We start from the raw sequence: 26,101 nt of genomic DNA on the forward strand, positions 1-26,101 counted from the left end.
CTGCGAGTGCCCCAGCGGCTGTCCCGTCAGCCCTCCCATCAGCCTAGGCAGGGGTCAGGGGGCAGAGGGGCCAGTTCACCGACGCATGCAGCAAGCTCTAACGGCAGCCTCTGGGGTCAGGATGGGCGGTGCCCAGGGAGCTGTGCGGGGAGGAAGGGCGTGGTGCTGGAACCCAGTTGTTCTGAGCTCCACCTTGGGGCCTGGCTGAGTGGATGGCTGAAGTGGTGCAAGTTGGCCAGGTTCATTCAGGCAGCACCTTTTCCAATGGAGGAACGGCCCCAAATGGGAAATGTTGGGGTGTAAATGACACACACACACACACACACACACACACACACACACACACACGACACTAGTTTCAGGGGGTGGAAAAGGCAAAGGAGGGTTTAATCTTAAAACTTCAAAGAGGTCTTAGAAGACAAAGAATAAGGGTGTGTGCATTTATGATGTCTCACTTTCCCTGGAAAAATATTGCGTCATGACTTTTGTGACTTTATTTCTTCCAACTGAGAAACATACTGAAGAAAACAAAGAGGGAGCAACCAGAGGTGGGGGCGGGGGGGCTTGAGGATGGGTTACCGCCAGCCAGCTCAAGTTCGGGTTCCAGCCGGGGCTCGCAAAGCTGCTGTGTGAGCGAATTGCTGCCATGAAGACATTCCAAGTGGCTTCCAGGAAGCGGCCGTGTGTGCTGACACGCATGTGGACAGAGCAGTCTGGCTGGCCACCTCTCAAGACTGGTGTTTCCTAGAGCTTTCCATTGGCAAAGGCCGCCTCCTGGAACTGAGGGACAAAGGTTTTGAAATAAGCCCTGGTGGGAAAGAGATGGAGAAAAAAACTGTGGTTAGCACAAACAACTTGAAAAAAGTGCAACTCAGAGCTTTCAACCTAACTCAGAACAGTTGTTATTTATTGTTCATGCATCTCGGGTTGGATTTTCCTTCCTGCTGATGCAAAGCCTTCTGGATTTTTCCAAGGGAGGTACACGCACTTCACTATTGTGCTATCTTGCACGAATATTTAAAGGGCCTGTACAAAGATCTTCCTGGCTGCCAATTCCTATTAGACATCAGTACTCAGCTTCTGCCTGCTGTTTCCCAGGCCAAAGACAAGATCTGTTCAAACTATAAACCAGAGACTGACCAGGTCACTACCCAGTCTTTGTTGTGATCTGAAATATCAAGAGGGTTGTACTTTCTACTTAATTGGATCTTTGACTTCATGTAGACAAAGAGTGTCTAACAAAAAAGATTTCTAAGTTATCCGTGGTCTCCATTTATTTCCAAACACATGAGGTCTGTCCAGAAAAAGTCTGGCCATTGTTAATATAACAAGAACAGTTTGCACAACATTGATGTAACCTGGCAGCAAAGAGTGGACTGGAATGTGCATGTGTGAACAATGACAACTTCACTGTACTAATCAGTGGGAGTGGTAGACACTGTCGAGTGAGCATGTGAACTGTGTGGCTGTTGCATTCAAAATGAGCAAGTAGAGCAAAAAATCTGCATCAAATTTTGCATTAAGCTTGAACATTCCTCTGTACAAGCTATTTGGATGATTCAGAAGGCCGCAGCTACGGGCAAGTGGTGATTGGCAGCTTTAGAACAACAATGCACCTGCTCATGCATCATGTCTTGTGCAGAGTTTTTTGGTGAAACATCAAATCACCCAGGTGACTCAGCCCCCTACAGCCCAGATTTGGTGTCCTGCAACTTCTGGCTTTTCCCAAAACTAAAATCACCTTTGGAAGGGAAGATTTCAGACTGTTGATGAGATTCAGAAAAATATGACTGGGCAGTTAATGGCAACTGGGAGAACTGTGTGAGGTCCCAAGGTGCCTACTTTGAAGAGGGGGGACTGAGGCGTCATTGTCCTATGTACGATGCTTCTTGTATCTTCTTCAATAAATGTCTCTATTTTTCATAGTACATGGCTGGAGACCTTCTGGACAGATCTTGTATATACAGTTTGGTCTCCTGGAAAGAAAGCCAGGTGGGTATCAAGAGAACCTTCCCCAGCCAAAGACGGGGTCTAGGGCAGACCTGCCCGGTGCTTGGCCTCCCTGACACCCAGGTCCAAATCTGTAGAAGCAGGCGCTACACTATGCATCAGGACAGGGGCATGTGCTGGGCCTCCTCTGTGTAGGCACTCCATGAGGTGCCCGCGGTTGTGAAATGACACAGAAGTGGCACCTGCTCCCCTGGAGATCTTGGTTTAGAGGAGGCGACAGACACAAATGTAACACCAACTGAGGTGGTCAAAGAACTTAGGGTGGGGCCATTAGGCACCCATCTGTGGTAATCAGTGCAGGTGGAGGTAGGGTGGGCATTACAGGGGCTCTAGGAGAAAGACGCAGCAGGAGCAGTGGCGTGGGGGCCTGGGACAGCTTGCTGTGAACTGGGAACTAAACACAGCAAGTGCAGGGGGAAGCCGCTGGACAGGTCAGGGTGGGCAGCCCATGCTCTGGTCACCCAGGCTTGCCTCCTACTTCTCCCTCCTCTGCCCCTGACTCTTACAAGGGCAGAGAAGTCACACTTACCCATAAGTGGCTCACTCAGAACTGTGACATGAACTTTAGGAAGGGCCACCAAGAAGACTCATCACCAGTACTCAAAGGCCTTGTGCACCTCGCACCAGGGGGCCTCCCACAGCCCATTTTATTTAGGCTACGGTTCTAATAAGCTTGGGCTCCAGGCCCTGGGGAGCTCAAAGGCACCAGCAAGAAGAGCGGAGCGGCTAACCGGAAGACAGCACGCAGATTTGCTGAAGCAGTGAGGAGGGAAAAGAGGTGCTCGGGGGTCGTGAAAATTCCAACAGGAATCCCCCAGCGACTCAATGGGCCCGGGGCTATGCCCAGATCAGGGCACAATGCCGTTACGGGTGACACTCAATGCCTCCCCTCCCCCAACACCAAGTCCACTGAAACCGGTTTTTGAATTTCACCCGTTGCTCTGGCTTTCTCAGTCCTAGCCTCTGCAGCCCGCAGGAGCACTGAGATGTCGGGGCCTCCCCCTGGAAGCAGTCCTTCGTGTGACACGGCACATCACAGGTCTCCTTCCCCACTCTCAGATGGGCCACCCCCCTCACCAGGCATCTCCCCCGTCCTGCCCCGCTTCTGCCCCCTCCGGCCCAGCCTGGCTCCTCTCAGGCGCACACTGCCCTCAGCAGAGACCCACACAATCGGGGACCCCAGCCCTCACTTCTCTCCCAGCCTTCCAGGCCCCGTGACCTGGCTGTCTCTTCGTCATTGGAATCACTGTGTTTGTTCCAAATGAAGTGTCCCTCAGCAATCGGTATTTGAAGTGCTTTGGCCCGTTTGTACTTGTGACACCACCCCGTTCCCATTTCTCCCTAAACCTCTGTGGTGGGTTCATCCTACAGGTTCTTCCTCTTGCTCCCCAATGTCCTCTCTCCTTCCTGACACCCCCTGGCTCTCGGCCATGACGCTCTTCAACAAATCTGCTGCAGAAGCCTGTTTCTCGCCTGGACACAGGTTTACCTCACCTTTCTGCCTCAACTAGGTGACTCCTCTCCGCGTACGGGCCTCTGTCACCACCCCCTTGCACCCTGGCACTCACTGATTGTCATTTTCTGGCTCCACAACAAGTTAAAAAACAGTCCCCCTGCCCCCCGCCACTTTGAGAAGCTGAGAGAGCCAAGGGTCCTCTGCCCCTCAAAAATTGGCCACTTGCTCTTGCCCAACACATGCCATTTTTCGCCTCCAGGCCTTATTCATGCTCAGGCCAAACGCCCTTGTCCCCATCAAGTCTTCCCCGGTCACCAGGGTTCTCCTCCTGCACACAGACACTGCATCTCCTGGGGCATCTGTCATGAGTGCTCACATCTTACTTGCTGGGCCGCTGCCAGCCCTGGAAAGCAGACAACGCGTCCCTTCTCGGGGACCCTACAGGCCTGCCCACAGACAGCACTCAGCAGGGCCTCTCGGGCTGTCGGTAAGGGAACTACCGGTGGCCACCAGTTTGCAAGAAGCAGACAGTCCAGGCCCGTCCATTACACACCGTCTAAGAAGGTGGGAGACAGCAACCCTGGGAAGCAGATACATGTAATATTTAGGTGCTGAAGAAAAATGCAGCCGGCTCTCAAGATTCATGCCAACAACTAGTGAGAGAGAAAGATAAAGCTCCCTCCTTCATCCACATCTTGCTCAGCATGGCCCTGAGACAGCTGAACTGCCACCTCCTCTGAGACTTAAGACCCTGGAGCCCTTACCCACCCACTGGACCACGCTACAATGGTCCCCATGGAAAGGGGGACTGTGACAAGGCAGAAAGCGCCCTGGACCTCGAGTGAGATGCCCCGAGCTCCACTTCCCTATGGTGAGGCAAGGGGATAAGCCCACCCTGGGACTGCGCTTGCAAGAGAGGACATGGAGGAGGAAAGAGCAGCTTAGCTTTTCCTTGGAAACTCCTAGGGGAAGGGGCTGCAGCAGTACAAGCTGCTTAGAGCAAAAGGTCTTGGTGGGAGGAAGCACGCCTTCCAACAAGCTCTTTCCTCCTTCAGAAAGTTCTGAAGTTTCCTGTTCTGTCCTGGGCTTCCCCTGCCAGGGCAAACTGCGTGACCCGGAGGGGAAGTCGTGTGGAGGGCTGTTCCCAGGCACAATGCCACGGCCGCTGTGAGTGCCTCTCAGCGGTCCTCAGGAGGTCAGTCACGGCAGGGGAGGAGGTGGCCCGGCAAAATGACACCGGGCTCCCCACCCACGGAGAGGGTTTTTTTTAAAGCACTAGTTTCATTTATTTCACTTCTTTATTGGAGAAAATGGACAGCTGCCAGGAGTATATCTTGCCATCGGCACTGGTTATGTACCTTTTAAAAACTCTTTGACCCAAAGACGAAGTGTTGACACCGGGTGGGGAGGGAAGGACCCCTCACTTCCCTGGGAACTGGCCAGGGTGGGCAGCAAGAGAGGGGCCCGAGGCCGCCCAGCTCCTCACTCCGCCCTCACTGAAAGGGGCTTCGTCTTCAGACGAGCAGGCGCTCAGTGCGCCTCAGGACAAAGGGGCGCTCCGGCCGCCTTCACTAAGCTCGGTCCCTCTGCTCCGGTTTTATAGTCAGGCCTCAGGCCAACCCCAGGGTCTCAGGTTAGGAGAGCGGAGCTGAAAGAGCGGACCCCAGGCTGCGGCTGGGTAGGTTTTCCATGAATGGGAGCAGTACTTGCTTCTGCCCAGGCCTCAGCTCACGGGCAGAGCAGGGGGCAGAGCCCACGGACTCCCTGAAGCCAGGGTCGGGGAACTACGTGACGTGCTCGGGGCGGGGGGGCTCTGTTCTTCTAGTTCTTGGATCCAGAGGGGAATTTCTTCTCTTCTCTGGGCTTATCTACAAAGCAGGGGGCCAAGCCGGATGATCTCCAGGGCCCTGTAGGTGGCAGGCTGTGAGGGGCAGGTGGTGTTGGGGGGCTCTGGGGCCCACCTCACCTGGGCTCCAGGCTGGGCCCTGCTCCCCACTGGTACTATCACTTGGGCAAGTGACTCACCTCTTTAGTTTTGTCAACTATAGAGGGGGAAATAATACCTAAAGGGTGATCCTCGTGAGGATCACATGAGATGGTCCAAGTGCCTGTCATAACAGATGATCAATAGAGTTCAACTGTTAACCCAGTTGGGTCTGAAAGGGAGAGGCTGTGCATCTGAGGGGACAAATGGACCTTTTCTGGAAAGAGAAGTCCCAGGGTCATTGCCCTCAGTTCATTCTTTCCCCTGTGGCTTCCTGGATCACTTTTCACTTAATATATGGAGCTGGCAGTTGGAGGCACAGGGATGGCCAACCTCGGGGATGAATGTCCAGCCCAAGTCACTGGGACACTGTGCATCTCTTGAAAGCCAGTTCAGAGCTATTAGTGACATACTATGGTATCTAAGGATGAGCTCTGCAGTGAGAGGCGCCAGCATGTCCTGTGCGTCTAAGCCGGCACATGTGCTCCTGTGTGAGGCTCTCGTCAAAGGCTTTGTCAGGGAGGAGGCCGAAGCTGTGGAGGTTTAAGAATCATGGGGCTCTGCCCTGGCCAGGAGGCTTGATTGGTTTGGGCATCGTCCAGACCTGCCAAGGTTGCAGGTTCAATCCCCAGGCAGGGCACATATAAGAATTAACCAATGGATGCATCAATAAGTGGAACAACAAATCAATGTTTCTCTCCCCCTCTCTCAAGTCAATAAATATAAATTAAAAAAAAAAATCTTGGGGCTCCTTCATGATGGGGGTACTGAAGTTGGGCTCAAATAGATGTTTTTCTGATTCATAACAGGGAGACAGAGGGGAGGTAGAAAGAGCACTGAACCATGAGGGAGAAGGCGTGGGCTCTGGCCCAGACCCCGTCTTGTGACCACTTTGGGAACTGGGACTCAGTCTCTTCACCTGCAATGAGAAGATCTATACTCGATGATCTCTAAGTGCTGCCCAGCTATGCTTCTAAGCTATCCATGTGACCTTACTGTGTCTTGATTCTTCATCTGTTAAATCAGGGCAGTGGCCAAAGGCAGGGCCCACTGTGTCACAAGTGGTGGCAGTGCAGTGAGGTGATTTTCCGGGACACTTTTTCACAAGCGGGACCGGGTTAGTGATGAACAGCGCAGAACGCTACAGGCAGTTCATGCGGGATGGCTGCCCACCCCCCTCCCCGCCGCCACCCACCACACAGGAGGTCTGCAGTCAGGAAGATCACGGTCAGCTGTCCAGGGAGGCAGTGCGTGAGGAATCCAGGAGTCCGTGTGCTCTGAGGAAGGGGCTCTGGGGGCACTGAAAAGCGTTTCGACAGGAGGCCCTCAGGAACCTCCTCAGAGGCCTTGGGGGAAGGCAGTTAGAAATCTTTGTTCAGCAACGTCTCATCGACAGGGGTTTCCCTACTGGAAACATAGTTCTTAATTTATTAGGTGGAGCTTTTTGAAAGAATAAAACAATCCATGCAATCAACATCTGAAAATCTGAATCAATACAGCTTTAAGAAAGTGAAAATAAAAACAGACTCTAAGTGTGAAGAGGTTGGGGACTCTGGGCAAAAGAAGGAGCCGCATGAGGCAGGCTGCGCGCACAGCTGGGCTCACAGCAGTTCCTTTGGGCCAGCGTGGTGGCAGCCACGCTCCCGTTTTGCCAGTGGGAAAGCGAGCTTCGCGAGTTTAGTAGACACCTGCCAAGGGTCCCCGTGGTCCCAGTGCCACTGAAGCACATCTTCCCACAGGAGCACGGCAATGTGGCGTAGAGCCTGTGGTCTTGCTGCCTTTAGCCTCACTTACTTAGGACTTTTTATTTTGCAAGAGCCTAAAAAAATGCCTTCTTCCAAAATAGGACCAAAAGTAGACTCTTTCTGGAATTCAAAAATGCTTTTCTCTGGGCAATCATAAGATGAGCCTTACGATGTCTGCCAGAGTCAGGCCAACGTGGTGGCGGGGCGGGGCGGGCGGGAGAAGCGGTTCAGGGACACGACCCTCATTGTCAGGAAAATGAGAACATATAAATCAAGTCAGAATTCACTCTGGCAAATAGAGGCAAGTTCCAAAACATCTAAGGCTCATTTCTTTTTCCAGTTTTCTTCTGCAGCGGTGACTTCAACTGGCACATGTTTTCAATCACTCATATGAAAACCGATTGTGGTCTGAAAAATCAAAGCAGTCCTGTAAATAGTGTAAGTCAAGTCCTGCTAATTATTCCTCGTGGTCTTGCCTCGTCCTCACTGTCCCGAACGGCCACTGTAAATAGTGACTCATTTGGGGTTACTCTCCCCATGTCAAAGGGGTCATCGTTGTAATAAGATCTCTACAAAGAGACCGGTTCTACTTCAGTGCCCTTCACCCAGAACCCTCCAAGGGCCCCCGTGAAGACCTGGCACGATGGGAGCTTATTTTGTAGCTGAGCCCCAGGCCATGTCAGCCCGGCTTTAGGAACAAACGAGTGCTTGTGACTGGTTCACAGACAGAGTCTCCCGAAATGTGCCAACCCTTGAGCGGGCCTGGTTCACTTTTAAGGGGTCCAAACTTGCAAAACAAGAAAATTAACACACTTGCAATGCAGAGGCTTGATATCATACTGAGAACGAAAGAGCAGAGCTCAGTGTCAGGAGGTGGCCCTTGTCCTCAGCTGGAATCAATCTACCCTCTGCTGAATTCCATGGCACACGGGGCCTCCGATCTCAGGCCCAGCCAGGTCGGCCCCCGGTCTGAGATGCTGAGGCTGGTGTCTAGACGATGTCTTACACAGCTCGGGCTCCTCGCCTGTGATGTGTCTGAGACCGTAGTCTCAGTATGTGTTGAATTAAATCAAAAGCTGTTTAGGAGAACTTCAACCAACTGGGATCCATTTCTAGACATCAAAGTATTGGGATGAAATCTGGCTTCTTCTAAATCATAGGGTATTTTTAAATGCTTTTCTAAAATGATCAAAATTACCTACTAGTTCTCTCTCCTTTTGAGGCACTCCAAGGAGGCCCCCTGGAGCCTGGCCAGTTCCTCTGGGCCCGAGCCGCTCGCAGCCGGCTTTGCAGCTGCGGGGCCAGCCCCGCTCCCAGGGCTGCCGCAGCTCTGCTCCCCGGGCATTCGCTGTGAAGTGTCTGAGAAGGGGGAGGCGGGCGGGGGAGGGCCAGCTGGCCAAGTGCTAGGGAGGGCCAGGGCAGCCCTCGCAGGCTCCCGAGCCCCCCCCAGCCACAGGCTGCCTCCCTCCTCCGGGCTCCATCGCTGTGCGCCTGTGTCTGTCTCATCCCAACCATTCTCTCATCCATCTTTGCGCCCTACCTTTGAGTATACCGCCCAACACAGCAGCTCAGTAAATATTTCTCAAACAAATGTAAACATCTGGCTTATTTAAAGGTGAACTCTAGAGTTATAGAGTTTTGTAACAGAAAAAAACCTCAGAGTTCATAGAGTCCAGTCGTTACAGAGAAGGGAAGCTGAGGGCCAGAGAAGTGGATGGTCCCTCTGACCCAGCGTACGATAACGCCACTGTCAGCACAGGTCTCCTCTGTGAGCTCTCGGAGGACAGCGTCCGGGGAGAGGTCGGCCTTAGTGCCCATGGTGCTCACCTTCCTAGGGCTCCCCAGCAGGTGCATGTCAACTTGGTGCATGCATGCGTGCATGCATGGATGAATGAAGGCCCCTGGGGCTGACCTAGCAAGGCCCCAGAACCAGTAAGCAGAGTCCGAGCCAGTCCTCCCTGTCTCCTTACTCTCAGGCTGATGTTGTTTCCATCATGAACCTACCTGATGAGAGGCTGGGAGGAGGGGGTGACAGTGTGGCTGCTGGGAAAGGCGGGGTCCTGGGGTGAGGGGTCAGCGAATACGATGGCGTGCCCCTGGCTGGGCAAAGGCCCGACGGTGGGTGCAGGGAACTGAGAGAGATGGTGCTGCCCGGGGCCCGGGACCCCAGCGCAGAGCCGCGGCCCCATGCTCATTGTGCTTCCCCATCTGCGCCTGCCAGGCGTGCCTCGCGTGGCAGGGCCCTTGGCAGCAGGCACCCCCGGTCCTCTGCTCGTGCAGCCCACCTGCATGGGGCTGCCAGGGAGAAGCTGGTCGCCTGCTGGGGCAGTGAGTCACTGCCAAAATCACAAATTACCCTTTCCTTCTTAGTCAGCACGAGGGGAAAAACCAAAGGACGGACTTCAGAGGGGAAGTGCTCAGGGTCCCAGCAGCGCTGACCAGGCGGAGTGTGAGTCCTGGCCAGTGTGCAGTCCAGCACCCAAGCCTCACGCTGGCGGGGACGTGCCTCAAGGCTTCTGCTCAGCACTGCCAGGCAGCGGCCTCTGCAGGCAAGCGCCAGGCCCCCGAAGGACTGACAGAGCGTTGAGGAGACCAGCCCTTTGGGGCATAAAAGCACCATCCCCTCCCAGAAAGCCTCCCTGGGGCTTTGGAGTGCTGTCTGCCTGGCTACAAGCCTGGTTTCTCCCTCTGGACTCAGCCTCTCGAGGCCACAGCTCACACCTCCCGCAGCGGTTCAGGCCCCTGCCGGCTCTTTCAGGCACAGCGTGTGGTTGCTCCAGCACTCTGGGCATTCGCCCTCCTGGCTGGGTGTCCACAGATACCCCCTGAAGATCTGGGGGAGGGGCAGCAAGGATGGCCATGGTGCAGCTTCATTTCACTCTAATCGCCCCCCGCCTGGCCACTGAAAAAACCTCCCCAGGTACCTGGCTCTCTGGGCCTACAGGCAGAAAAACAGCAATTCCAAATAAAGAAGCTCTTCCATGGGAGGTGAAGCCAGAGGCCCGCCCTCCCTGCTGGAGTGCCAGGTGCTCCACGGGAGCTGGGCTGGGGCATGGGAAGGTCCCATGGCAGGCAGCAGGAGGAAGCAGGCCTGCGGGCAGGCGGAGGCCCTTCAGGGTCTTCTCGGTCACGCTGAGGAGCACTGCAGAGGGAGGGAAGGGCACAGGAGAAGGAGCTCCCCTGCCCTGTCGGTCTGCGGGGCCCACTCTGCTCAGCACCAGCCCAGGGCCCCACACGTGCTGTCGACGGGTAGCTCTGTGGCCCCATGTGCCAGTTACAGAAAGGAAAGGAGGAACACACATCCAGTGCGGAAAAATGACAGCCACCCGTGGCATCAAATAGGCTTGTTCACATGGTGGGTGTGATCCACGAGCGTTGTGCAATCAATTTAGTGGGTCCTGAACAGCATTCAAATAAAATTAAATAAAAGAAGAATACATCACATGTGGCAAGGATGAGTATTTTTTGTGTGAAACGTTTGTTTCAGTTATATACACTGGATTAGCATATAAAATAAACGTCTTCCTGTGGATTGTGGTAAAAGTCTGGAAGTCAGGAGTATAAAGGAAGGGAGGTGCCTAACACATGCCAGACATCATGTGATGTGTTTTTATCTATACTCTTTTACACTTACTCCTCCTGATGGGCCTGCTACCAGTTAGGGATTACTCTCTCTATTTTTGCCAACGAGAAATCGACAAGTCAGAGATGCAAAGCAAATTTTGGAAGATCATGCATCTAATAAATGGCAAAGCTATTTATGTTCCAGAGCTGCTCGACTTCAAAGCGCACATTCTTTCCACACTGCCAGGACTTCCAGTGGGGAGAGCACTGGGGGTGAGCTTGGAGTCCAGGGCTCAGCCTTCCGAAATGCTGGAAATGCTGCACGACACTGAGTCACTCCTCCGTTTCCTCATCTATACCATGGAGCGAGATAGGTGATATCTACATTTCTTTTTGATTTGGTGATCCCTGCCCCGCCCCAACAACATCTAAGCTATTTTTTAGTTTCCTCCATTAGAACTGGAATTACCAATGGCCTGGTAGTGAAACAGAGTTATTTACTGCCAACCCCTGTTACACCTACATTCGTTCTTACAACCCCTTCTACATGGAGGTGTCGACTGGTATCTTTATCCCTCTCTAGAGACCTGTGTAGGGTGGCTTTTCAGCAGAATTATGACTCTGGTAACAATGCACAGCAGGGATGAACCTGACTTCCCTCTTACTTGTCCACCTGGGTCCTGATGATACTAACGCGCCCTGGAAGGATGGGGATGGCCCGGGTGTCTGGGAGGAGGAGGAGGGAGAACGAGCACGAAGGGCACGTGCAATCCGCCAGCAGCACATGGGAGGCACCGCAAGTGTTCTCCAAATAAGGGCCCCAGAAAGTTCCTTGAGTATAAAAGCACTATATCCATAAAGTGCTATAAAATGGTAGGTAGGTATCCTAACATAACTGAGCTGTGCACTAGAAACAGGGAGGCCTGAGTTGTGATTCTGGCCCCACTCCTTACTTGCTCTGCGACCTTGGATGGGCATGTCCCCTCTCTGTGTCCCAGAGGCCTCACCCATAAAGTGAAGGGATGTCTTCCTAGTTCACTTCCAGGTCTAATATACTATTATCCGTTATTCTTATTCTTGCTTTGGTATCAATCCAAGCACTTCAGCCAGAGACAGTTTCTGAAGTGGAAGCAGTAATTAATAATGACCTCTCCTGGGCTTCGCTACAGGGGTGCCCTCAGGAGCCTTGAGAAGCATCGTCAAAGGCACTGCACATGTGTGGGTTTCCATATGTCTCCCTGAGTCTCCAGAAAGGACTGCAAGGATGGATGGCCAACATCCATCCTGGCCGCCTTCCTTCCATCCTTCAGAGCACCGAACCACCACAAACTCACTCATTCACAGCTGGCTCCTCGACTAGTTAGTGAAGCTTTGCTTCCAGCAGCAGTCAAGGAGTGAGCCTGAGTGCGGCCCAGCCCTCTGAGGGCACATGGGCGCTTGACTCCCAGAGCAGGGGGCGCGCGCCAACCCTGGTTGGGGGTCGGCGGCTTTGCTTTCACAGCCATGGGCCCAGCCCTCCTCGGCCAGCTCCTTTCTGCTGCCATTGCTCTGGAACAACCGGAACAAACTTTCTGCCTGGGGTTCGACCTCTTTCCTACTCAGGGCTGAAACAGGGCATTATCCAGCAGGCCAGACGTCTAGCATCTTTAATGACAATAATAATAATTTGCATTTATACAAAGTCTTTCATCGGGGTATCTTAAAGTATATCACAAACAATAATTAATTCCCATTTGCAACCCTGGGAGCCAGGTAGGTAGGAGTCCCTTTACTTTGCAGGTTAAGGGTGCTTTCCTGAACCATGGAACATGTTGGGGGTCCTCCTGTCTACTCCAAACCTACCCACCCCCAAGGCCTGGCACAAGCGTTAAGCCCTCCACAGAGTCTGCCACCGCCAACTCCAGCGCAGTCACTTGTCCTGCCTCTGAAGCTCCTCGGCATGAATTGCTGAGCCCTCATTTGGTATTAATCAGAGACAGAGTTGGAAGAGATCTTAGGATCTTGTCCAAGGCAGGACTTGCCCTAACAGCACTTCCAGGGGCGATCCTCCAACCTCTGCCTGAGTATCTTTTGTGAGGGACAGCTCATTCCCAAAGGGTGTTTCTAAGTTACAATGTTCTTCCTTCTCCTGAACTGAAATCAGTCCCTGGGAAACTCCCACCCGTGGGCCTTACTTTTGCCGTCTTGAACAAAACAATTCCACCTGAATTGTCTGGGGCTGCCAGTTGATCTCTCTTCTATACACGCCGTTTGCTTCTGTGGTCAGCTTTGGGCAGGGCATGGTGGCTCACCCCTGCCGAGGTTCAGTGGGGCCTTGTGAACGGAGAGGGGATGCAGCTGAGGCCTCTATCATGTGCTCCTGCCTCCGAGGCCAGGCTGCCTTCCTGAGCACTGTGGGCAGGCTCTCCCTGGGGCTTGCTGGCTCTGGAGCCCTGGGTCTGCCCAGCTTTAAGTGTAGCTCTTTAGATTCCCCCCTTGGGTATAGATACCAGAGGCTTCTGTGTTCATTTCTGGGGGCTGCACCTCAGGGACACAGAAATACCCTAATTTTCTGCTGAATGACTGACTGACCAGATGAATAAATATCCTTTTTTCTTCCCTAAATCTAAATCTGGAAGTCTAGGCAATGACTGCCAATTGCAGGGACAGGTTTTGGAGACCAAGCCAGGCAATAACTTCTTTAGTTCTTCTTCTTCTTCTTTTTTACTGTTTTCTTTATTAGAATAAATACTTGGTGCTAAACTTCAGAAAAGTGGTGCTGGGAACAGACACGAGGACACGGGCTCTGTGCTTACCTTCTTCTCCAAGGAGTTGGCGGCGAGGGCGGCCTCGGGATGCAGGCAGGGCGAGAAGGGCCAATGAGGTCCTTAAAAATTTTATTTCAAAAAGCTGGATCCTCTGGGGAAACCAACAGCTCCCTCGAATGAGTCTGGGTCCTTGCTAGTAGCTCTGAGCCTGAGAAGATGCCTGCGCTCCTTCTGCCCGAGTCACTGTGCGGGTGAGATTTTTCTCGCAGGGCCTCACCAAGGAAGGAATTTTGAATGCGCATCAAAGGCTGCTGTTTTCCTGAAACCCGCGCCCATGTGAGCATGAGGTTTGGCTTGCGGTAATGGAGCCTCATTCTGCTTTGACTGCAAGCGGTTCCAGCCTTCTGGCCAAGAATCAGGGGGGATCATTTTTGGTTTGGATTTGGCCTGGGTCGTTGATCTGGGGAATCCTTGGGAGGAAAAAAATGGACAAGGGAGGGAACCTGCTGGGGCCAATCTCGGGCAATGAGAACACCCTCCAACCATTCCCACCCATTCAGAGGGACGAACATGGGCTTTGGAGTCAGAGAGACTTGAATTCAGACATGTCTCTGTCACTCAGTACCTGCGTGTCTTGGTAAGTTACTTCCTGAGTCTCCACATATTGTATTTTCTCTCCAATGGACCCACAGGACTGATGAGGTTGTTGTGAGGCGACAGTACCAGGCACACAGTAAGGACTCAAACCACATTCGTTTCCTTTCCTCCCATCCTCCACTCCCATCTCATAGCTACATAAACACCCTGTGACCAACTCCTGTGTCACATTCACTCAACAAAGATTTACAGAATAGAGCCTGTTTATGAGGGGCCTGGGACGCCTGGGACCAGCGCCTGTACCCAGTAAGCATTCAACAGTTGTTGAATGAGTAAATAAACTAAACTACCTTCACACTTGGTATTTGACAATATGCTTTCAAAATTACCTCATTTTAATTCAAGCAACAATCATGTCTATGCAACAGAGGCACATGGTAAAGGCACAGTGGGGTCTGGCTGCGAGCCAGTGCCCAGGGACAGCACATGCCAGCCCGGGAGGGTCTTCTGTGCCTTCTGTGGTCACAGGCTTAGAGCAGGAAGGGCATGGCTCTGGGGCGACCACATTCCACAAGAAGGGGTCTAGGGGCACCCATGCCCCATTGGAAAGGCTCTGGAGCACCCATGTTCCACCAGACGGACCCTGCCGAGTGCTGCTCTCAACCCCATGTCTGGCCATACACAGCACCTGTAGCTAAAAGTGAGGGGCATTATCGTGGGCTTGGTGACTGAGAGCAGTAAGTGTTTAATTTTGAAAACATTTGCTAACTGGAGAGTTCCTTCCCTCAGGCCCTGGGCCCCCGGGGCCAGCTAGCATTCAGGACTATTCCCCTGGGGCGGACTGCACTGGGCCCCTATCTGCTTTTGCCACAGGGTGCAGCCTCCCTCTCGTGTCTCTTAGGGCACACAGAGACGTGCTCTCGACCACAGGACTCTAACCATTCCCTAGCGCGGTGCTCTGCACAGTTTAAAGGCTGAGGACCACGGCAAACTACATTCCCTGCTGGTCCCAGTAGCCTGTCAGAACTAAGAAAGGGGACAGGAAGTAATGTTGAGCTCTCAGCTGTAACGGGCCCCAGCATTTCTCCTGCTTCAATTCTCCAGCCTCTGAGCTGCTGGGAACCGCTGATAGATGCAGAAAGAAAAGGGTGGGTTAGGAATTTTTCAAAATTTGCCCACATGGCTGGCCCAGATACAATTTTCAATGTCAGTTGAGAGGTGGAAATCAGATCTGACCACAAAGCCGTCTCACCCACAGGGAGTTCATCACAGCCTTTCAAACCCGCTCTGACGACACGCCCTGCAGAGGAGGGTGTCCAGGCAGTGTCGTCAGCGCACACTCGGCAGCGTGTGCCCCACGCTCGGGGCGGGGAGGTCAGTCCCATCACCACGAGCTTGTCTATTCTGGACCTCTGAAAACACATGTCTTTGTGCTGCTAGCATGTCACCTTTGAGACAGAATTGTGTGGAAAATCATGTGCATTCCCTAAGCTGAGCCAGTTTTAGGTCAGAGGTTGGCAGAGAAGAGCCAGGACCTAAACCAGAGCGGTGCCTACATGCCTGCTGGGAGAGGACCGAGCCTCGGGGCACCTAACTTCCAGCCCTGAGCCTCTGAGCCAACCTCCCAGTGCAGCACCACTGACAGGGACCAGCCCAGGCTGCCATGGGCTCAAACACCAAGGCCGAGCAGAGTTCACCTGCTATCGGCCAGCAAGGCCCCTGAGAGAGGACCGCGCAGACTTCTAGCATGCCAGGCACCAGCAGTGGCTGCTGCATTTGGGAGTGCAGCTTCTGCCCTGCACAAAGGGTCTGGCCCAGGGCGCAAGTGGGGCCCGAATCCAGCCCCTGCTCCACTCACTGAGCTGTGTGCTCTCCCAGGGCTGTGTGCCCAGAGAAAAGGGACAGGTTTTTCTTATGCAAAGCTATTAGTTGAACTCTGCACCAACCCAAAGCGGGGCCTTTTCCCAGTTTGCACAGAAGTTCTTTATAGGCCAGAGGCCCTGAGACGGTTTGGTTCTGTGCTTTGATCCGCTATAACGCACCTGGAACATGGGTCTGGGGTGCTTGTCACAGGGATACTAGTTGTAAATTAAAAGATTAGAAGGATTAGCTCTTTCCCAGTCTCTGCATTTGTGAAGCATCTTCAAGACCCACTCTTGTTCTCACCAGTCTCCCACCTACCCCGCCATGCTGAACTACTGCCCCATCCACTGCTCCGGCTTAGAGACTAAAGCAAACACAGGCTCTAATGCAGCGTTTGGCTCCCTTTCCGGCCACGGTTATTAAGCAGACAAATCAGCATTCTCCTCCCTGTAGATACAAATGGGTGGCCCACCTCGAACACTGTTGCTGATGCTGCTGAATGAAGCCAGACCCACACAGCTGGGGTGCCTTTTTTTTCCAAAACGGGCGGACACCATGGATACAGAGCCATCAGATCAATAAACAAATACAGACATGCAGCAAAAGAAGCCCCCGCCCTTTGCAGATTTCAACAATCTGAACGCATGCTTGGAATGGAACTACTACAAAGGAGAGAGGTCCCCCCCCTCTAGCTAGCTCCTTATTGGTTACTTCAGAAGCACTGGCTGTAAAAAGAATGGCTACAAGATCAAAAGTCATAAAAAGATGGATTTGAAAACACTAAGGATTACCTAGTCCAGGGATTAGCAAATTTTCTCTGTAAAGGACCACCAGATTGTTGGTATTTTCAGCTTAGCAGGCCATACACCGTGTCTCTAGAATTCTTTCCCTGTAGTGATGGCAGCCATGCGTAATATGCAAGTGAATGGGTATGGCTGTTTTCCAATAAAACTTTATTTATAAAAACAGGCAGCTATTATGCCCTTAGGCTATTGTTTGCCGGGTCTTCATCTAGTCCAACCCTTCATTTGCAGAGGAGGACTGGAGTGATTCCTTCACAGTCTTAAGACCCACCCAAGACTAAGACGGGCATGGCTGGGCAGGAGGAACAGCGGTGCTGCTGCAGCCTGGCGGCCACCAGCACCAAAGGCCACACTAGCCAGCGGGCTAACTGCAAGTGGGAAATCGCAGGCTAAAATCTGAGAGGACTGGGGAAGACGGCGACCGTCAGACGGGTAACCATCAGTTACACCCTCGTAAGTGTAGGTTGCTAACGTTCATTCCTCAGTTAGACTCAGGCACGGTCTTAAAATGTCTCTGGGGAAGCTAGAAAAAAGGGGAAACAAGGACCTGGAAAGCCACTAGCACCTGCCTGTGAACAATATGAGAAAAACCCAGCAAATTCATTTTTTCCAGTCAGCAGCTAGTCAAACATCTAACAGTACACAAACGGTCAAAGAGGACAAACCCTCTCATCCAGGGCTGAGAACAGGTTGTTTTGGCTGTCAAGCATTTTCAAAACAAGTTTTCTTGGTCTCATGACAGGTTGTGGCAAGAACAAGAAAATAAAAAGAGTGGAAGATCCCATGATGGCTGCTCCGGGCTCCCACGTGGGCTGGCTCTGACTGCACAGCCGGGCTTGCTCTCAGGGTGTGCAGATAAAGCTCGTCTCAGGGCAAACGCTGCCTCGCCAGGGACACCATTAATAAAGTGATTCCTCTAAGAACTCTCTGGCAGCCGGATAATCATTCTAGTCTGGGAGGAATAGGTCAAAGTCACTCTTAAGCCCAAGGGCGCTGTTCTGCTCAAACTACGCCCTGCCTTATTTTAATTTTCACCTCATGGTACGTGCGCCAATTATTCCTCTGAAACGGAGGTGAAAAGCCATCTGCTCTGAGGTGGATTTTTCCACCCCAACCGCAGAGCTCCTGGTCAGGGTGGGGCGGAGATCAGCCACCAGGCCCTGGCGGGGAGGGCTGAGATCGAGCTGGTCTGAGTGCCGCGAGCTCCCCACCGGCACGGGCTCGCTCTCAGGGGCTGAACAGACTCCGCCTGAAGCAGACGGGGACATCAAGGCTACGTGTGGCTGCGCTGAAAGACACGAAGGCGCGTGGGCATCTGGAGGCCTCTGCTACCAAGTAATCCAGAGACAAGGCTCAGAAATCGGCCACACGTGTGGTGGGAGTTCTCAGACACACTAAATTGTTTCTGAAGAACCCAGAGTAATAGGCCCAGACTGCAGTTCAGACTCACATTCTGAACAGCCGTGTGACTTTGGGCCCAGCACCTTCCCGCTCTGGGTCCTCCCTGTTTCAGGCCCAGAGGGAGGCTGCGGGGTTGTCTGTCCAGCTCCACTACTGAGAGGCTCGGACCCGGCAGGGCCGGGAGCATTTGGTCAGTGCCCACCATGCCTGCTGTGGCCGACTCAAGTCACGCACACCACAGGGACAGTTAACGTTCTTGGAAGAAACTGCGCTCTTATTCCATGACACAAGTTATCAGGCCACAGAGGCTTTTCTCCATTCTGCCACCTGTCTGAATGCTTTGCAGAAGGCGGCCACGGATACGTGGAGACTGGTACCCCCAAACACACACCGCGGCACCCATCCCCATCCAACGTCTCTGCCCAGAAAGTGGTCTGAAGACGCTGCTGAAGTCCGCCATGCAGGACCTTTGTTACCCGCGGGAGAAGCCTAGGAACGGAATGAGTCTCCCTTCCGCAGCTAGTCAGACGGATGAGCAACAAATTACGTTTTAGTGTAACTATGTCCTAACTGCATGGGATATACTTAAACTACATTATTTTTTGTTTATCTGACATTCAAAGATAACCGGGCATCTTGTGTTTTTAATGCTGAAACTGGCAACCCTAACTAACTCTGGAGAACAAGAGTGGGCTCTTAAAGCCCTGGGCATTGATGTGGCAAATAAGGGGCAAAGGGGCCCAGGACAACCATTCCTTGATAGTGTTCCACAAGCATGACCATAAAGAACTTGGTTCTTCCTACCTTTCTTAATATTTCCAAGGCCAAGAGGACCTATTATGATTTTTATCTCCACCAAGGTAGATCATTGTATCAATGCGTAATTTGTTAATTAAAAAAACCCCAAAACAACAAACACCTGATTGCCTACATAAAAAAATAAAGATAGAACGTCTTAGCATGGCAGTTAGTAAGAATAGTTAGCATTGCTTGAATACCAGCAACATGCCAGGCATTTTACAATCACTTTCGCATTTAACTTTCACAGTCCCCAAAGAGAAAGGACTGTTCACCCTTCTGCACAGATGAGAACACCAACGTTTACAGAGGTAACAAAGCACAGCCGAAAGTGGTAGAACCAGGGTTTGAATTCTGGTTGGGTTGATTCCAGGGCACATTCCTTCCACTCTGCAGAACTCAGCTCACCAGCCTCTGCTTTCCCTTTCTCCTGCCTTGCCGACTGCTGCCCTCCTCGGTGTAGCCTGGCCTGGAACCCCCCTGCTTCCTGGCCGCAGGGCACTCTGTTCCCTTGGGCAGGAGTCTCCTCCCTCCATCTTTGCCCATCAAATCCTACCCGTCCTCCCATGTGAGCTTCCTTGATCTCAGGGAACAGACATCCTCTCCTTTCCTCAGGACGCCTACTGTGTTTCACCTGCACTTGGCCCATATTGCTGCCTGAATAAAGAGAGTTATTTATACAGAATTTTCATCCCATCTCTAGTTCAGCCAAGGCAGGCTCTACATCTGAGACATCACTTAACAGGGTGCCTAATACCTACTTTGAATTCAAAAAACATTTGCTTAAGGAAGGAATGAATAAATGGGAGAAGTGCTAGTGATCTGGGCAGAACCTAATCAAAATGCCTGTCACTACAAATCCGTACCAGGGCACGCCAAACCCGAGTGTCAACTAAGACAGAGAGCCTAGGCACTCTAAACAGTTCTAAACAGACAGCTGAGCTCGGCGGCCGGGCAAGTTGGGGGTAATCCAAGCAATCAGTCCGAGGAAGAGACGCAGGGTGTTGTGATGGCAGGGTGCCCACCTAAAAGTTAGAAAACGGATACATATTTTCAGTTCCTGTGCTGTTACTCTGTGACCTTGGACGAGTGGCTTCACTTCGGGGGTGGGGGGCTCAGTTCTACAACCTGTAAAATAGGTGTAACGCAGTGCCTGTTTCCTAGGGTTCTTATGAGAATTACAGAAGGTGGAACATACACAGCATTTACAGCCATGTGGGACAGGGTGAGTGCTCGGCACATTTGTCATTACCATCTACACGGTGACCAGGAAGGACTGGCTGGTCCATTATCATATATGGCCCCATAAATTTCATTATTCTGGACACTTGGAAAAACAACAGTTTAAGGATTACCCGATCCCTGAAATGATCAATAATGGGAAATTTTGATTTTCTGAATTTTAATTTTGATTTTTAGAAGAGCTACAGAGCTTGCTGCTTTGCAGTTCTGACTTGTACCCCGTGGGCTGAGTGGTTAATGCTGTGGGCGGCCCCAATGTCAGAACGGACTCTCAGCCAGTGGTGGACTATCCCCCAAATCAGCCAGCAGGCTTTGTGGGTGGGGCTCTTCAAAATGTCTGGGTGAGTTTTAGCACCTGGAGGGCAGCCCCTTGAGTGAGTGAGAGAGAGAGAGAGAGAGAGAGAGAGAGTGTGTGTGTGTGTGTGTCTCCCCAGTGCTTTGCACACACTCTGTATATAGTGTACGTCACTCTAAGGTGTTTGCAGAATGAAGTACTCGCAATAACGTAACTGCAGAACCCACTGTTACACGTGATTCTTACAGTCACGACTCTTCTAAAGTCTGTCCTCCCGACGGCCCTGGCAGCCCCAGCTGGCAGCAGGGCCCTGACTTCCCGGGGCACGCAGGGGGCAAATCACTCTTCCCCTCGGGGTGCCTCTGGATTAATGACTACCCTAGATCACGGCAGCCTCACTTCTGCTTTCTTGGCTTCCATTTTCCATGAGGCATGACTAAGCGCCAGAGGTTCTGTCTGTCTGGGAAGATAGGAGTCACTGGAATTTTTCGTCCTCTTGTCAACGCGCAGCTTTCCTGCCAGTGTGGCGGCAGCTGTGAAGCAGTGTCTTTCCATTGGTCGTCTTCTTCTTTTCTTTTGCACGCTGATTCTAGTAATAAATTCGGCCACAGGAATGTTCTCCCCTTGCAGGTACTCAGTGCCAGGTCTTTATACTCTCAGGAGAGCTATTTCTGTTCAAGAGCACCCTGGGCTTTCCCACGGCCACAGCAGCCCTCGGCCTCCCTGGTGAGCCACTCCACGGGCCAGGGGATGGCTACGTGCGTGCAGAAATGCTCACCTCCAGCCCTGACTCCGAGGTGCTGCCCCTGGGAGCAAGGGGACAGGGAACAGGCTTAAAAGAGGTAGGCGGTCAGAGGTAGCTTGGGCTGGGCCCTGGACCAGCGACCAGGGACAGAGGGTTCTAATCTTGGTACTGACTGTGTGGCCTTGAACAAGTTCTTCCAGGAAATGAAAATGATGAATTGAGTGTCAAGTCTATTCCAATCACTATATTAAGGGTTGGAAACCAATATTCCATTAGTTTACACCAGAATGGTTACTGCTTACCACACTCAACCTTGGCTGTGCTAGATGATCCCTAAGGGTCCTTCATGTTCCAAGTCCTGAGACTGGCCCCCAGTGTCACACTTACCTTCCTAGATGCATTCCTGCTTGGTCACCCAACTTAGCCCTGCATGGGCTGTGGATCTGGCAGATCACTGGAGTAGTGGCAACTGCCCTCACATCTGCTTCTGTGTTTGCTCACCTCTAGAAAGCTTCCATTTTGAAAAGTCAGGGATTTAGTTCATTTCCATTGGTGGCCCCTGTGTTGAATGATCTGACAGGAGACAAGAGAGGATCCCACTTCCGCAGAAGCAAGGCCTCTGCCTGTCACCAATAATGTGCAGGGTGGACGGTCTTGATTGTTCTCTGACGCTGCCCCCACCCGTCCCCCCTAAAATTCGTGCCTTAATGAGAAGTGATAGAAATAAACACTTGGCCCTCCTGCCTTGGCGGGACTCCACAGCACACACGGGAGCCCTGAGCAGCCCTGGCGGCACCTGTCAGAACCCAACACGCACATCTGAACAGTCAAGCCCGATTCCCGAGAAGCTGTTTTAACTTGACATCTGAAAATGTATTACATCTAGAATTGTTTTACTGGGTGTGTGTTCAGGGCATATATGTGCACGTTCCACACTAAAGTGTTCTATAAATATCAGATACGGGTTGTACAAAAAAGTATCACGTACAGAGTGTGCTTAATTCCATTAAGTAATGTTTTCAATTTGTGTCTGACCTCTGGCAACGGAGATGGAATTTGCTCAACAGGACTACAAAAGTAGGCTAAGCTACCTTAAACAGAATTTTCACTTAAAATGCCAGAAATAAATGAAAACTCAGTGATCATCACTAATAGCCCAGTTCTTTCAGACGAGGGTGCTGAGGCCCTGAAAGGTGGAGCGTCTTTCCCAAGATCACACAGGACATTAACAGTGGCCCAGGCGAGGCCCAGGCCCCCCAGCTTCCGGGCCACTCTTAGCATTTCCTCTACTTACGGCACGTGTCTTCTTCCAACAGTTCAAAGGAAACTCTGATTCCATTAGTAAGTATGTTTCTACTTTTTTTTTTTATAGTTTTATAAAAATCCAGAATCAAGTCCTCTACCCTTTCATTTCTGACTAAGGCATCTATTTTTTCCAAGAAAGAAAATACATGACCATAACTCACAAACAAGGGAGTGGCTGCACTTGGTTATCAAGCGCGTTCCCAATGGCTAGAATGGAGCATTGGAAGCCAAGCCTGGGCCCTCCCTCGGGAGATCTCACAACGGCACCTCCGAGTTAATTTTCTTGACAGAGATGTGCCGACCTTCCACTCTTTCCGCGGGCAGCTTCTTCTGATGCCCAGTCAGTAAACCTTAAGCCTGTTTCTCACTGAGAAAGCAGAATGGACAGGGGTGGGGTTCAGTCCTTACTGCAGCCCTCAGGGGGACCACAGGAGGAAACCACGGGATGCCAGGGACAGAGACAGAGAGCCGGGGGCAGGCCTGCGGGTCCTGTCCCAGCGGGGTGTGGAGGCCGAGCGGGGCTGTAAACGCCCGGTGACTGGTACAGCTGAAAGGCCTGTAAGCAGCTCAGCCTGGGATGAGGGCTGTATTAGCAGTAATTGATGGCCACGCTTTTTAATGGGAGCTCATCATTTCACAGCAACAGATGTCAGGTTCTAATAAATAACATGTTCTCTCTGACCTACGCAATTTGGAGAGGATGCCTGGACGGCAGGCAGATCTGGATTCCTCCCCATCTCTGTTGCTCTCCCCTTTGAAAGTAAAAACAAACCAAATCCCTTGACGATACTTTTCAAAATGATTCTCTTTGAGAGTTCAAGGATCCCCAAATGCCACGTTATTTATCTGCTTTATTTTTCTTTTCACAGCTTTTGTATTTCTAGTCCCCCGGAGGGATGGGTGAGCTTGCCCACGCAGGAACCCAGGGCGTGCAGGTGAGGGGAGGGCTTTGGAGACCTTGACCTTTCTCCGTCCCTCGGTGGGCTCACCCTCACCGGGCCCTTTCCTGTCCTCTCAGGGCGCTCCCGGGCACCCAGGCGCTGCTGGCCGGGGCCTAGAAAATTCCCTCTCCTGAGGGGAAGATGAAGTTGGGATTTTTGTAAAGGGAACTATTCCCAGGAAACTCAAGGTAAAACAAAGAAAAAAGAAAACCCATGAATCATAGCAGCAGTTGGGCTTAGGGTTTCTGTCACTAGGGTCTGACCCCGACGGGCCCCTGTAGCAGAGCTTCCTGGGGGCCCAGACTTCCCCTGTGCTGTCCCTGTGGCCTGTTACCCTTCCTGCCCAGTGGCTCAGCGGCAGCTGCTCCCCCTCGAGCAGGGGGTGCGGTCACAGCTGGCCACAGTCCTTAACTTCCTGGTCATCGCCCTACCTTTGGTGTCAGAAGTACAGATATGAAGGGAAGAGATGGAGGGAGGCGGAGTGAGTCCAGGGAGAGGGAGAGGGTCAGCCCGTTGACAGCCAGCAAGAAAACAGGGACCTCAGTCCTATAACCACAAGAAACCGAACTCCGCCAGCAACCTGAATAAGCTGGGAAGAGACCCTAAGCCTCAGAAGAGAGAACAGCCCAGTCAGTACCTTGAGTTTAGTCGTTTGGGACCCTGCTGCAAAGTCCCCACCAGGGTTTTCCCTAACACTGAGTCGGGTCTGGACAGCAGGGCCCCAAAGCTGGCTCAGCGGGGGCCCCTCTGACCAGCTTCCCAAGCACAGGGGCTGCTGGCCTGGCCGCTAAATTACGACAGAGACAAAGCGTACTGTGAGCTGCCTTAAGGAACTACCAACAAAGGCATGAGTAAGTGAGTGGTTAATTTCTAGAGAAACAAACACATACACAGGCTCATATTATAACCGCTTACACTTCACGAACTCCCCCTTCCCAGCCCAGCCTGAGCGCCCCGAGAATTCTCAGGCCTCAGGGCTCCTGGGCCCGTGCTGTGAAGCACCCTCTTAGAGCTGAGACTTCCACACTATGCTCCCTGGGATCCTGGGGGTCCGCAGGTGTCTCAGAGCGGGTAGGGATGGGGTGCAAACTGAGTGGGAACATCTACCGCCTTCTCCTGAATCAAGCAGAGATCTATTTTTGTCAGTTTTATTTAGAGAGCTGGATTGAAGTATTTGGCAGCTAATGAGAAGTTTGAAGAAAACAGTATCTTTGAGAATACGAAGGTATCAAGAGTGAAAAATAACTGAAATAGTCCAGAGTATACCATTTAAAAAATATTGAAGGAGAAAGTTATTCTGCTAAGATGATTGGATGACAAATAGTAAAAGTATTCATGGTGAAGAGCAACATATGGGAACTCATGGACCGCTTTGGCCGCACTTGGATAGGCTTCTAAATAAGAAAATAGCAACTTTCTGACCTTGAGGCAAGAAGGGGAATAACATATGATTTTAGGAGCTTCATGATGAATTTCTCCCATGTGTACTGAGAAGATATTTTTCAAACATTCTTTAGTAATTCCATTTATATCATAAATTTAATGTGTGACACTGCAGTAGGTGGTTTCCCCAAATTAAATTAAATTCTATTCTAAGAACCTACTTAGGCCGTTAGGATCAACCTGCATTTTGTACAATGAAATTCACGGAAAACTCACTCCACGTATTCATCAATTTATCGAACTAGAAAGAATTACAAAAATCATTTGAGTCACTCTTCTAGACAAACCAAAGCTACATACAAGAGAACAAGTAGGTAGCTAGTGGGTCCGGCTTTTTTCAAGTGAACGTTGAGTTTATGTGAATTAAATAACTCAAGGGCAGATTTTTCCCCCCACTTTTCAAACCAGATGTGCTGGCACCAGGTAGGTACAACCACAGGGAACAGCAGCTATGGGTGGGACAGCCTAGAACTTAAGCAGCTCTGGCCAAGGCACTGAAGTCGGGGGACTGTTTACTGGGGTGCATGTGATGACGGCGCAGTTGACTCAGCTATCTTAAAAAAAAAAAAATATCTCTTTTCTTCCTACAGGCAGGATGGTGCTGAGACTTAACATTTACTGAATGCTCACCACATGTCAGACTCCATGCCAGACAGTTCACCTACATATTACCATGTGCTTGGCAGAATTCTAAGATAGCCCCCAAGATTCTGCACCCTCAGTTTACACTCCCTGTACAGTTCGCAGGACGGTGAAAATGAAGGATTTCATTCCCGTTACTGGGCTGTGATATGTGGAACATAAGTTTTTAAGGAACACAGATTAAGTGGTAGGCCTGACCTTATCAAATGAACCCTTTAAATCTGGGTCCTGAGGTCAGCGACGAGAGAAGTCAAAGATCAGGAACATGAGAAAGACTGGATGCAACACTACTGACTTGACAGTGGTGGGGACCACGTGGCAGAGAGTGGTTGCCAAGGGGACAGCCAGCAAGAAAACAGGGACCTCAGTCCTATAACCACAAGAAACCGAACTCTGCCAGCAACCTGAATAAGCTGGGAAGAGGCCCTAAGCCTCCGAGGAGAGAGCAGCCCAGCCAGCACCTTGCGTTTAGTCGTTTGGGACCCTGAACAGAGCGCCCTGGCATTTTGTCTGGACTCCT

General features: G+C 51.7%; 1 protein-coding gene across 2 annotated transcripts in view; it reads right to left on the minus strand.

Annotated features, from left to right (window-relative positions):
* Window positions 1–367: 367 nt before the first annotated feature.
* Window positions 368–26,101, minus strand: part of BABAM2 (BRISC and BRCA1 A complex member 2) — a 347,541-nt gene continuing 321,807 nt past the window's right edge. For both annotated transcript variants that reach the window (XM_054568447.1, XM_054568456.1), the window contains exon 12: window positions 368–808. In XM_054568447.1, coding sequence (XP_054424422.1) covers window positions 745–808 — 64 coding nt within the window. In that variant the 3' untranslated portion in view covers window positions 368–744. The remainder of the gene's footprint in view (window positions 809–26,101) is intronic.

This window comes from Pteronotus mesoamericanus, unplaced genomic scaffold (genome assembly GCF_021234165.1).
Source record: "Pteronotus mesoamericanus isolate MK-2021 breed Mesoamerican mustached bat unplaced genomic scaffold, CSHL_Meso_final contig_101, whole genome shotgun sequence".
Taxonomy (NCBI): domain Eukaryota; kingdom Metazoa; phylum Chordata; class Mammalia; order Chiroptera; family Mormoopidae; genus Pteronotus; species Pteronotus mesoamericanus.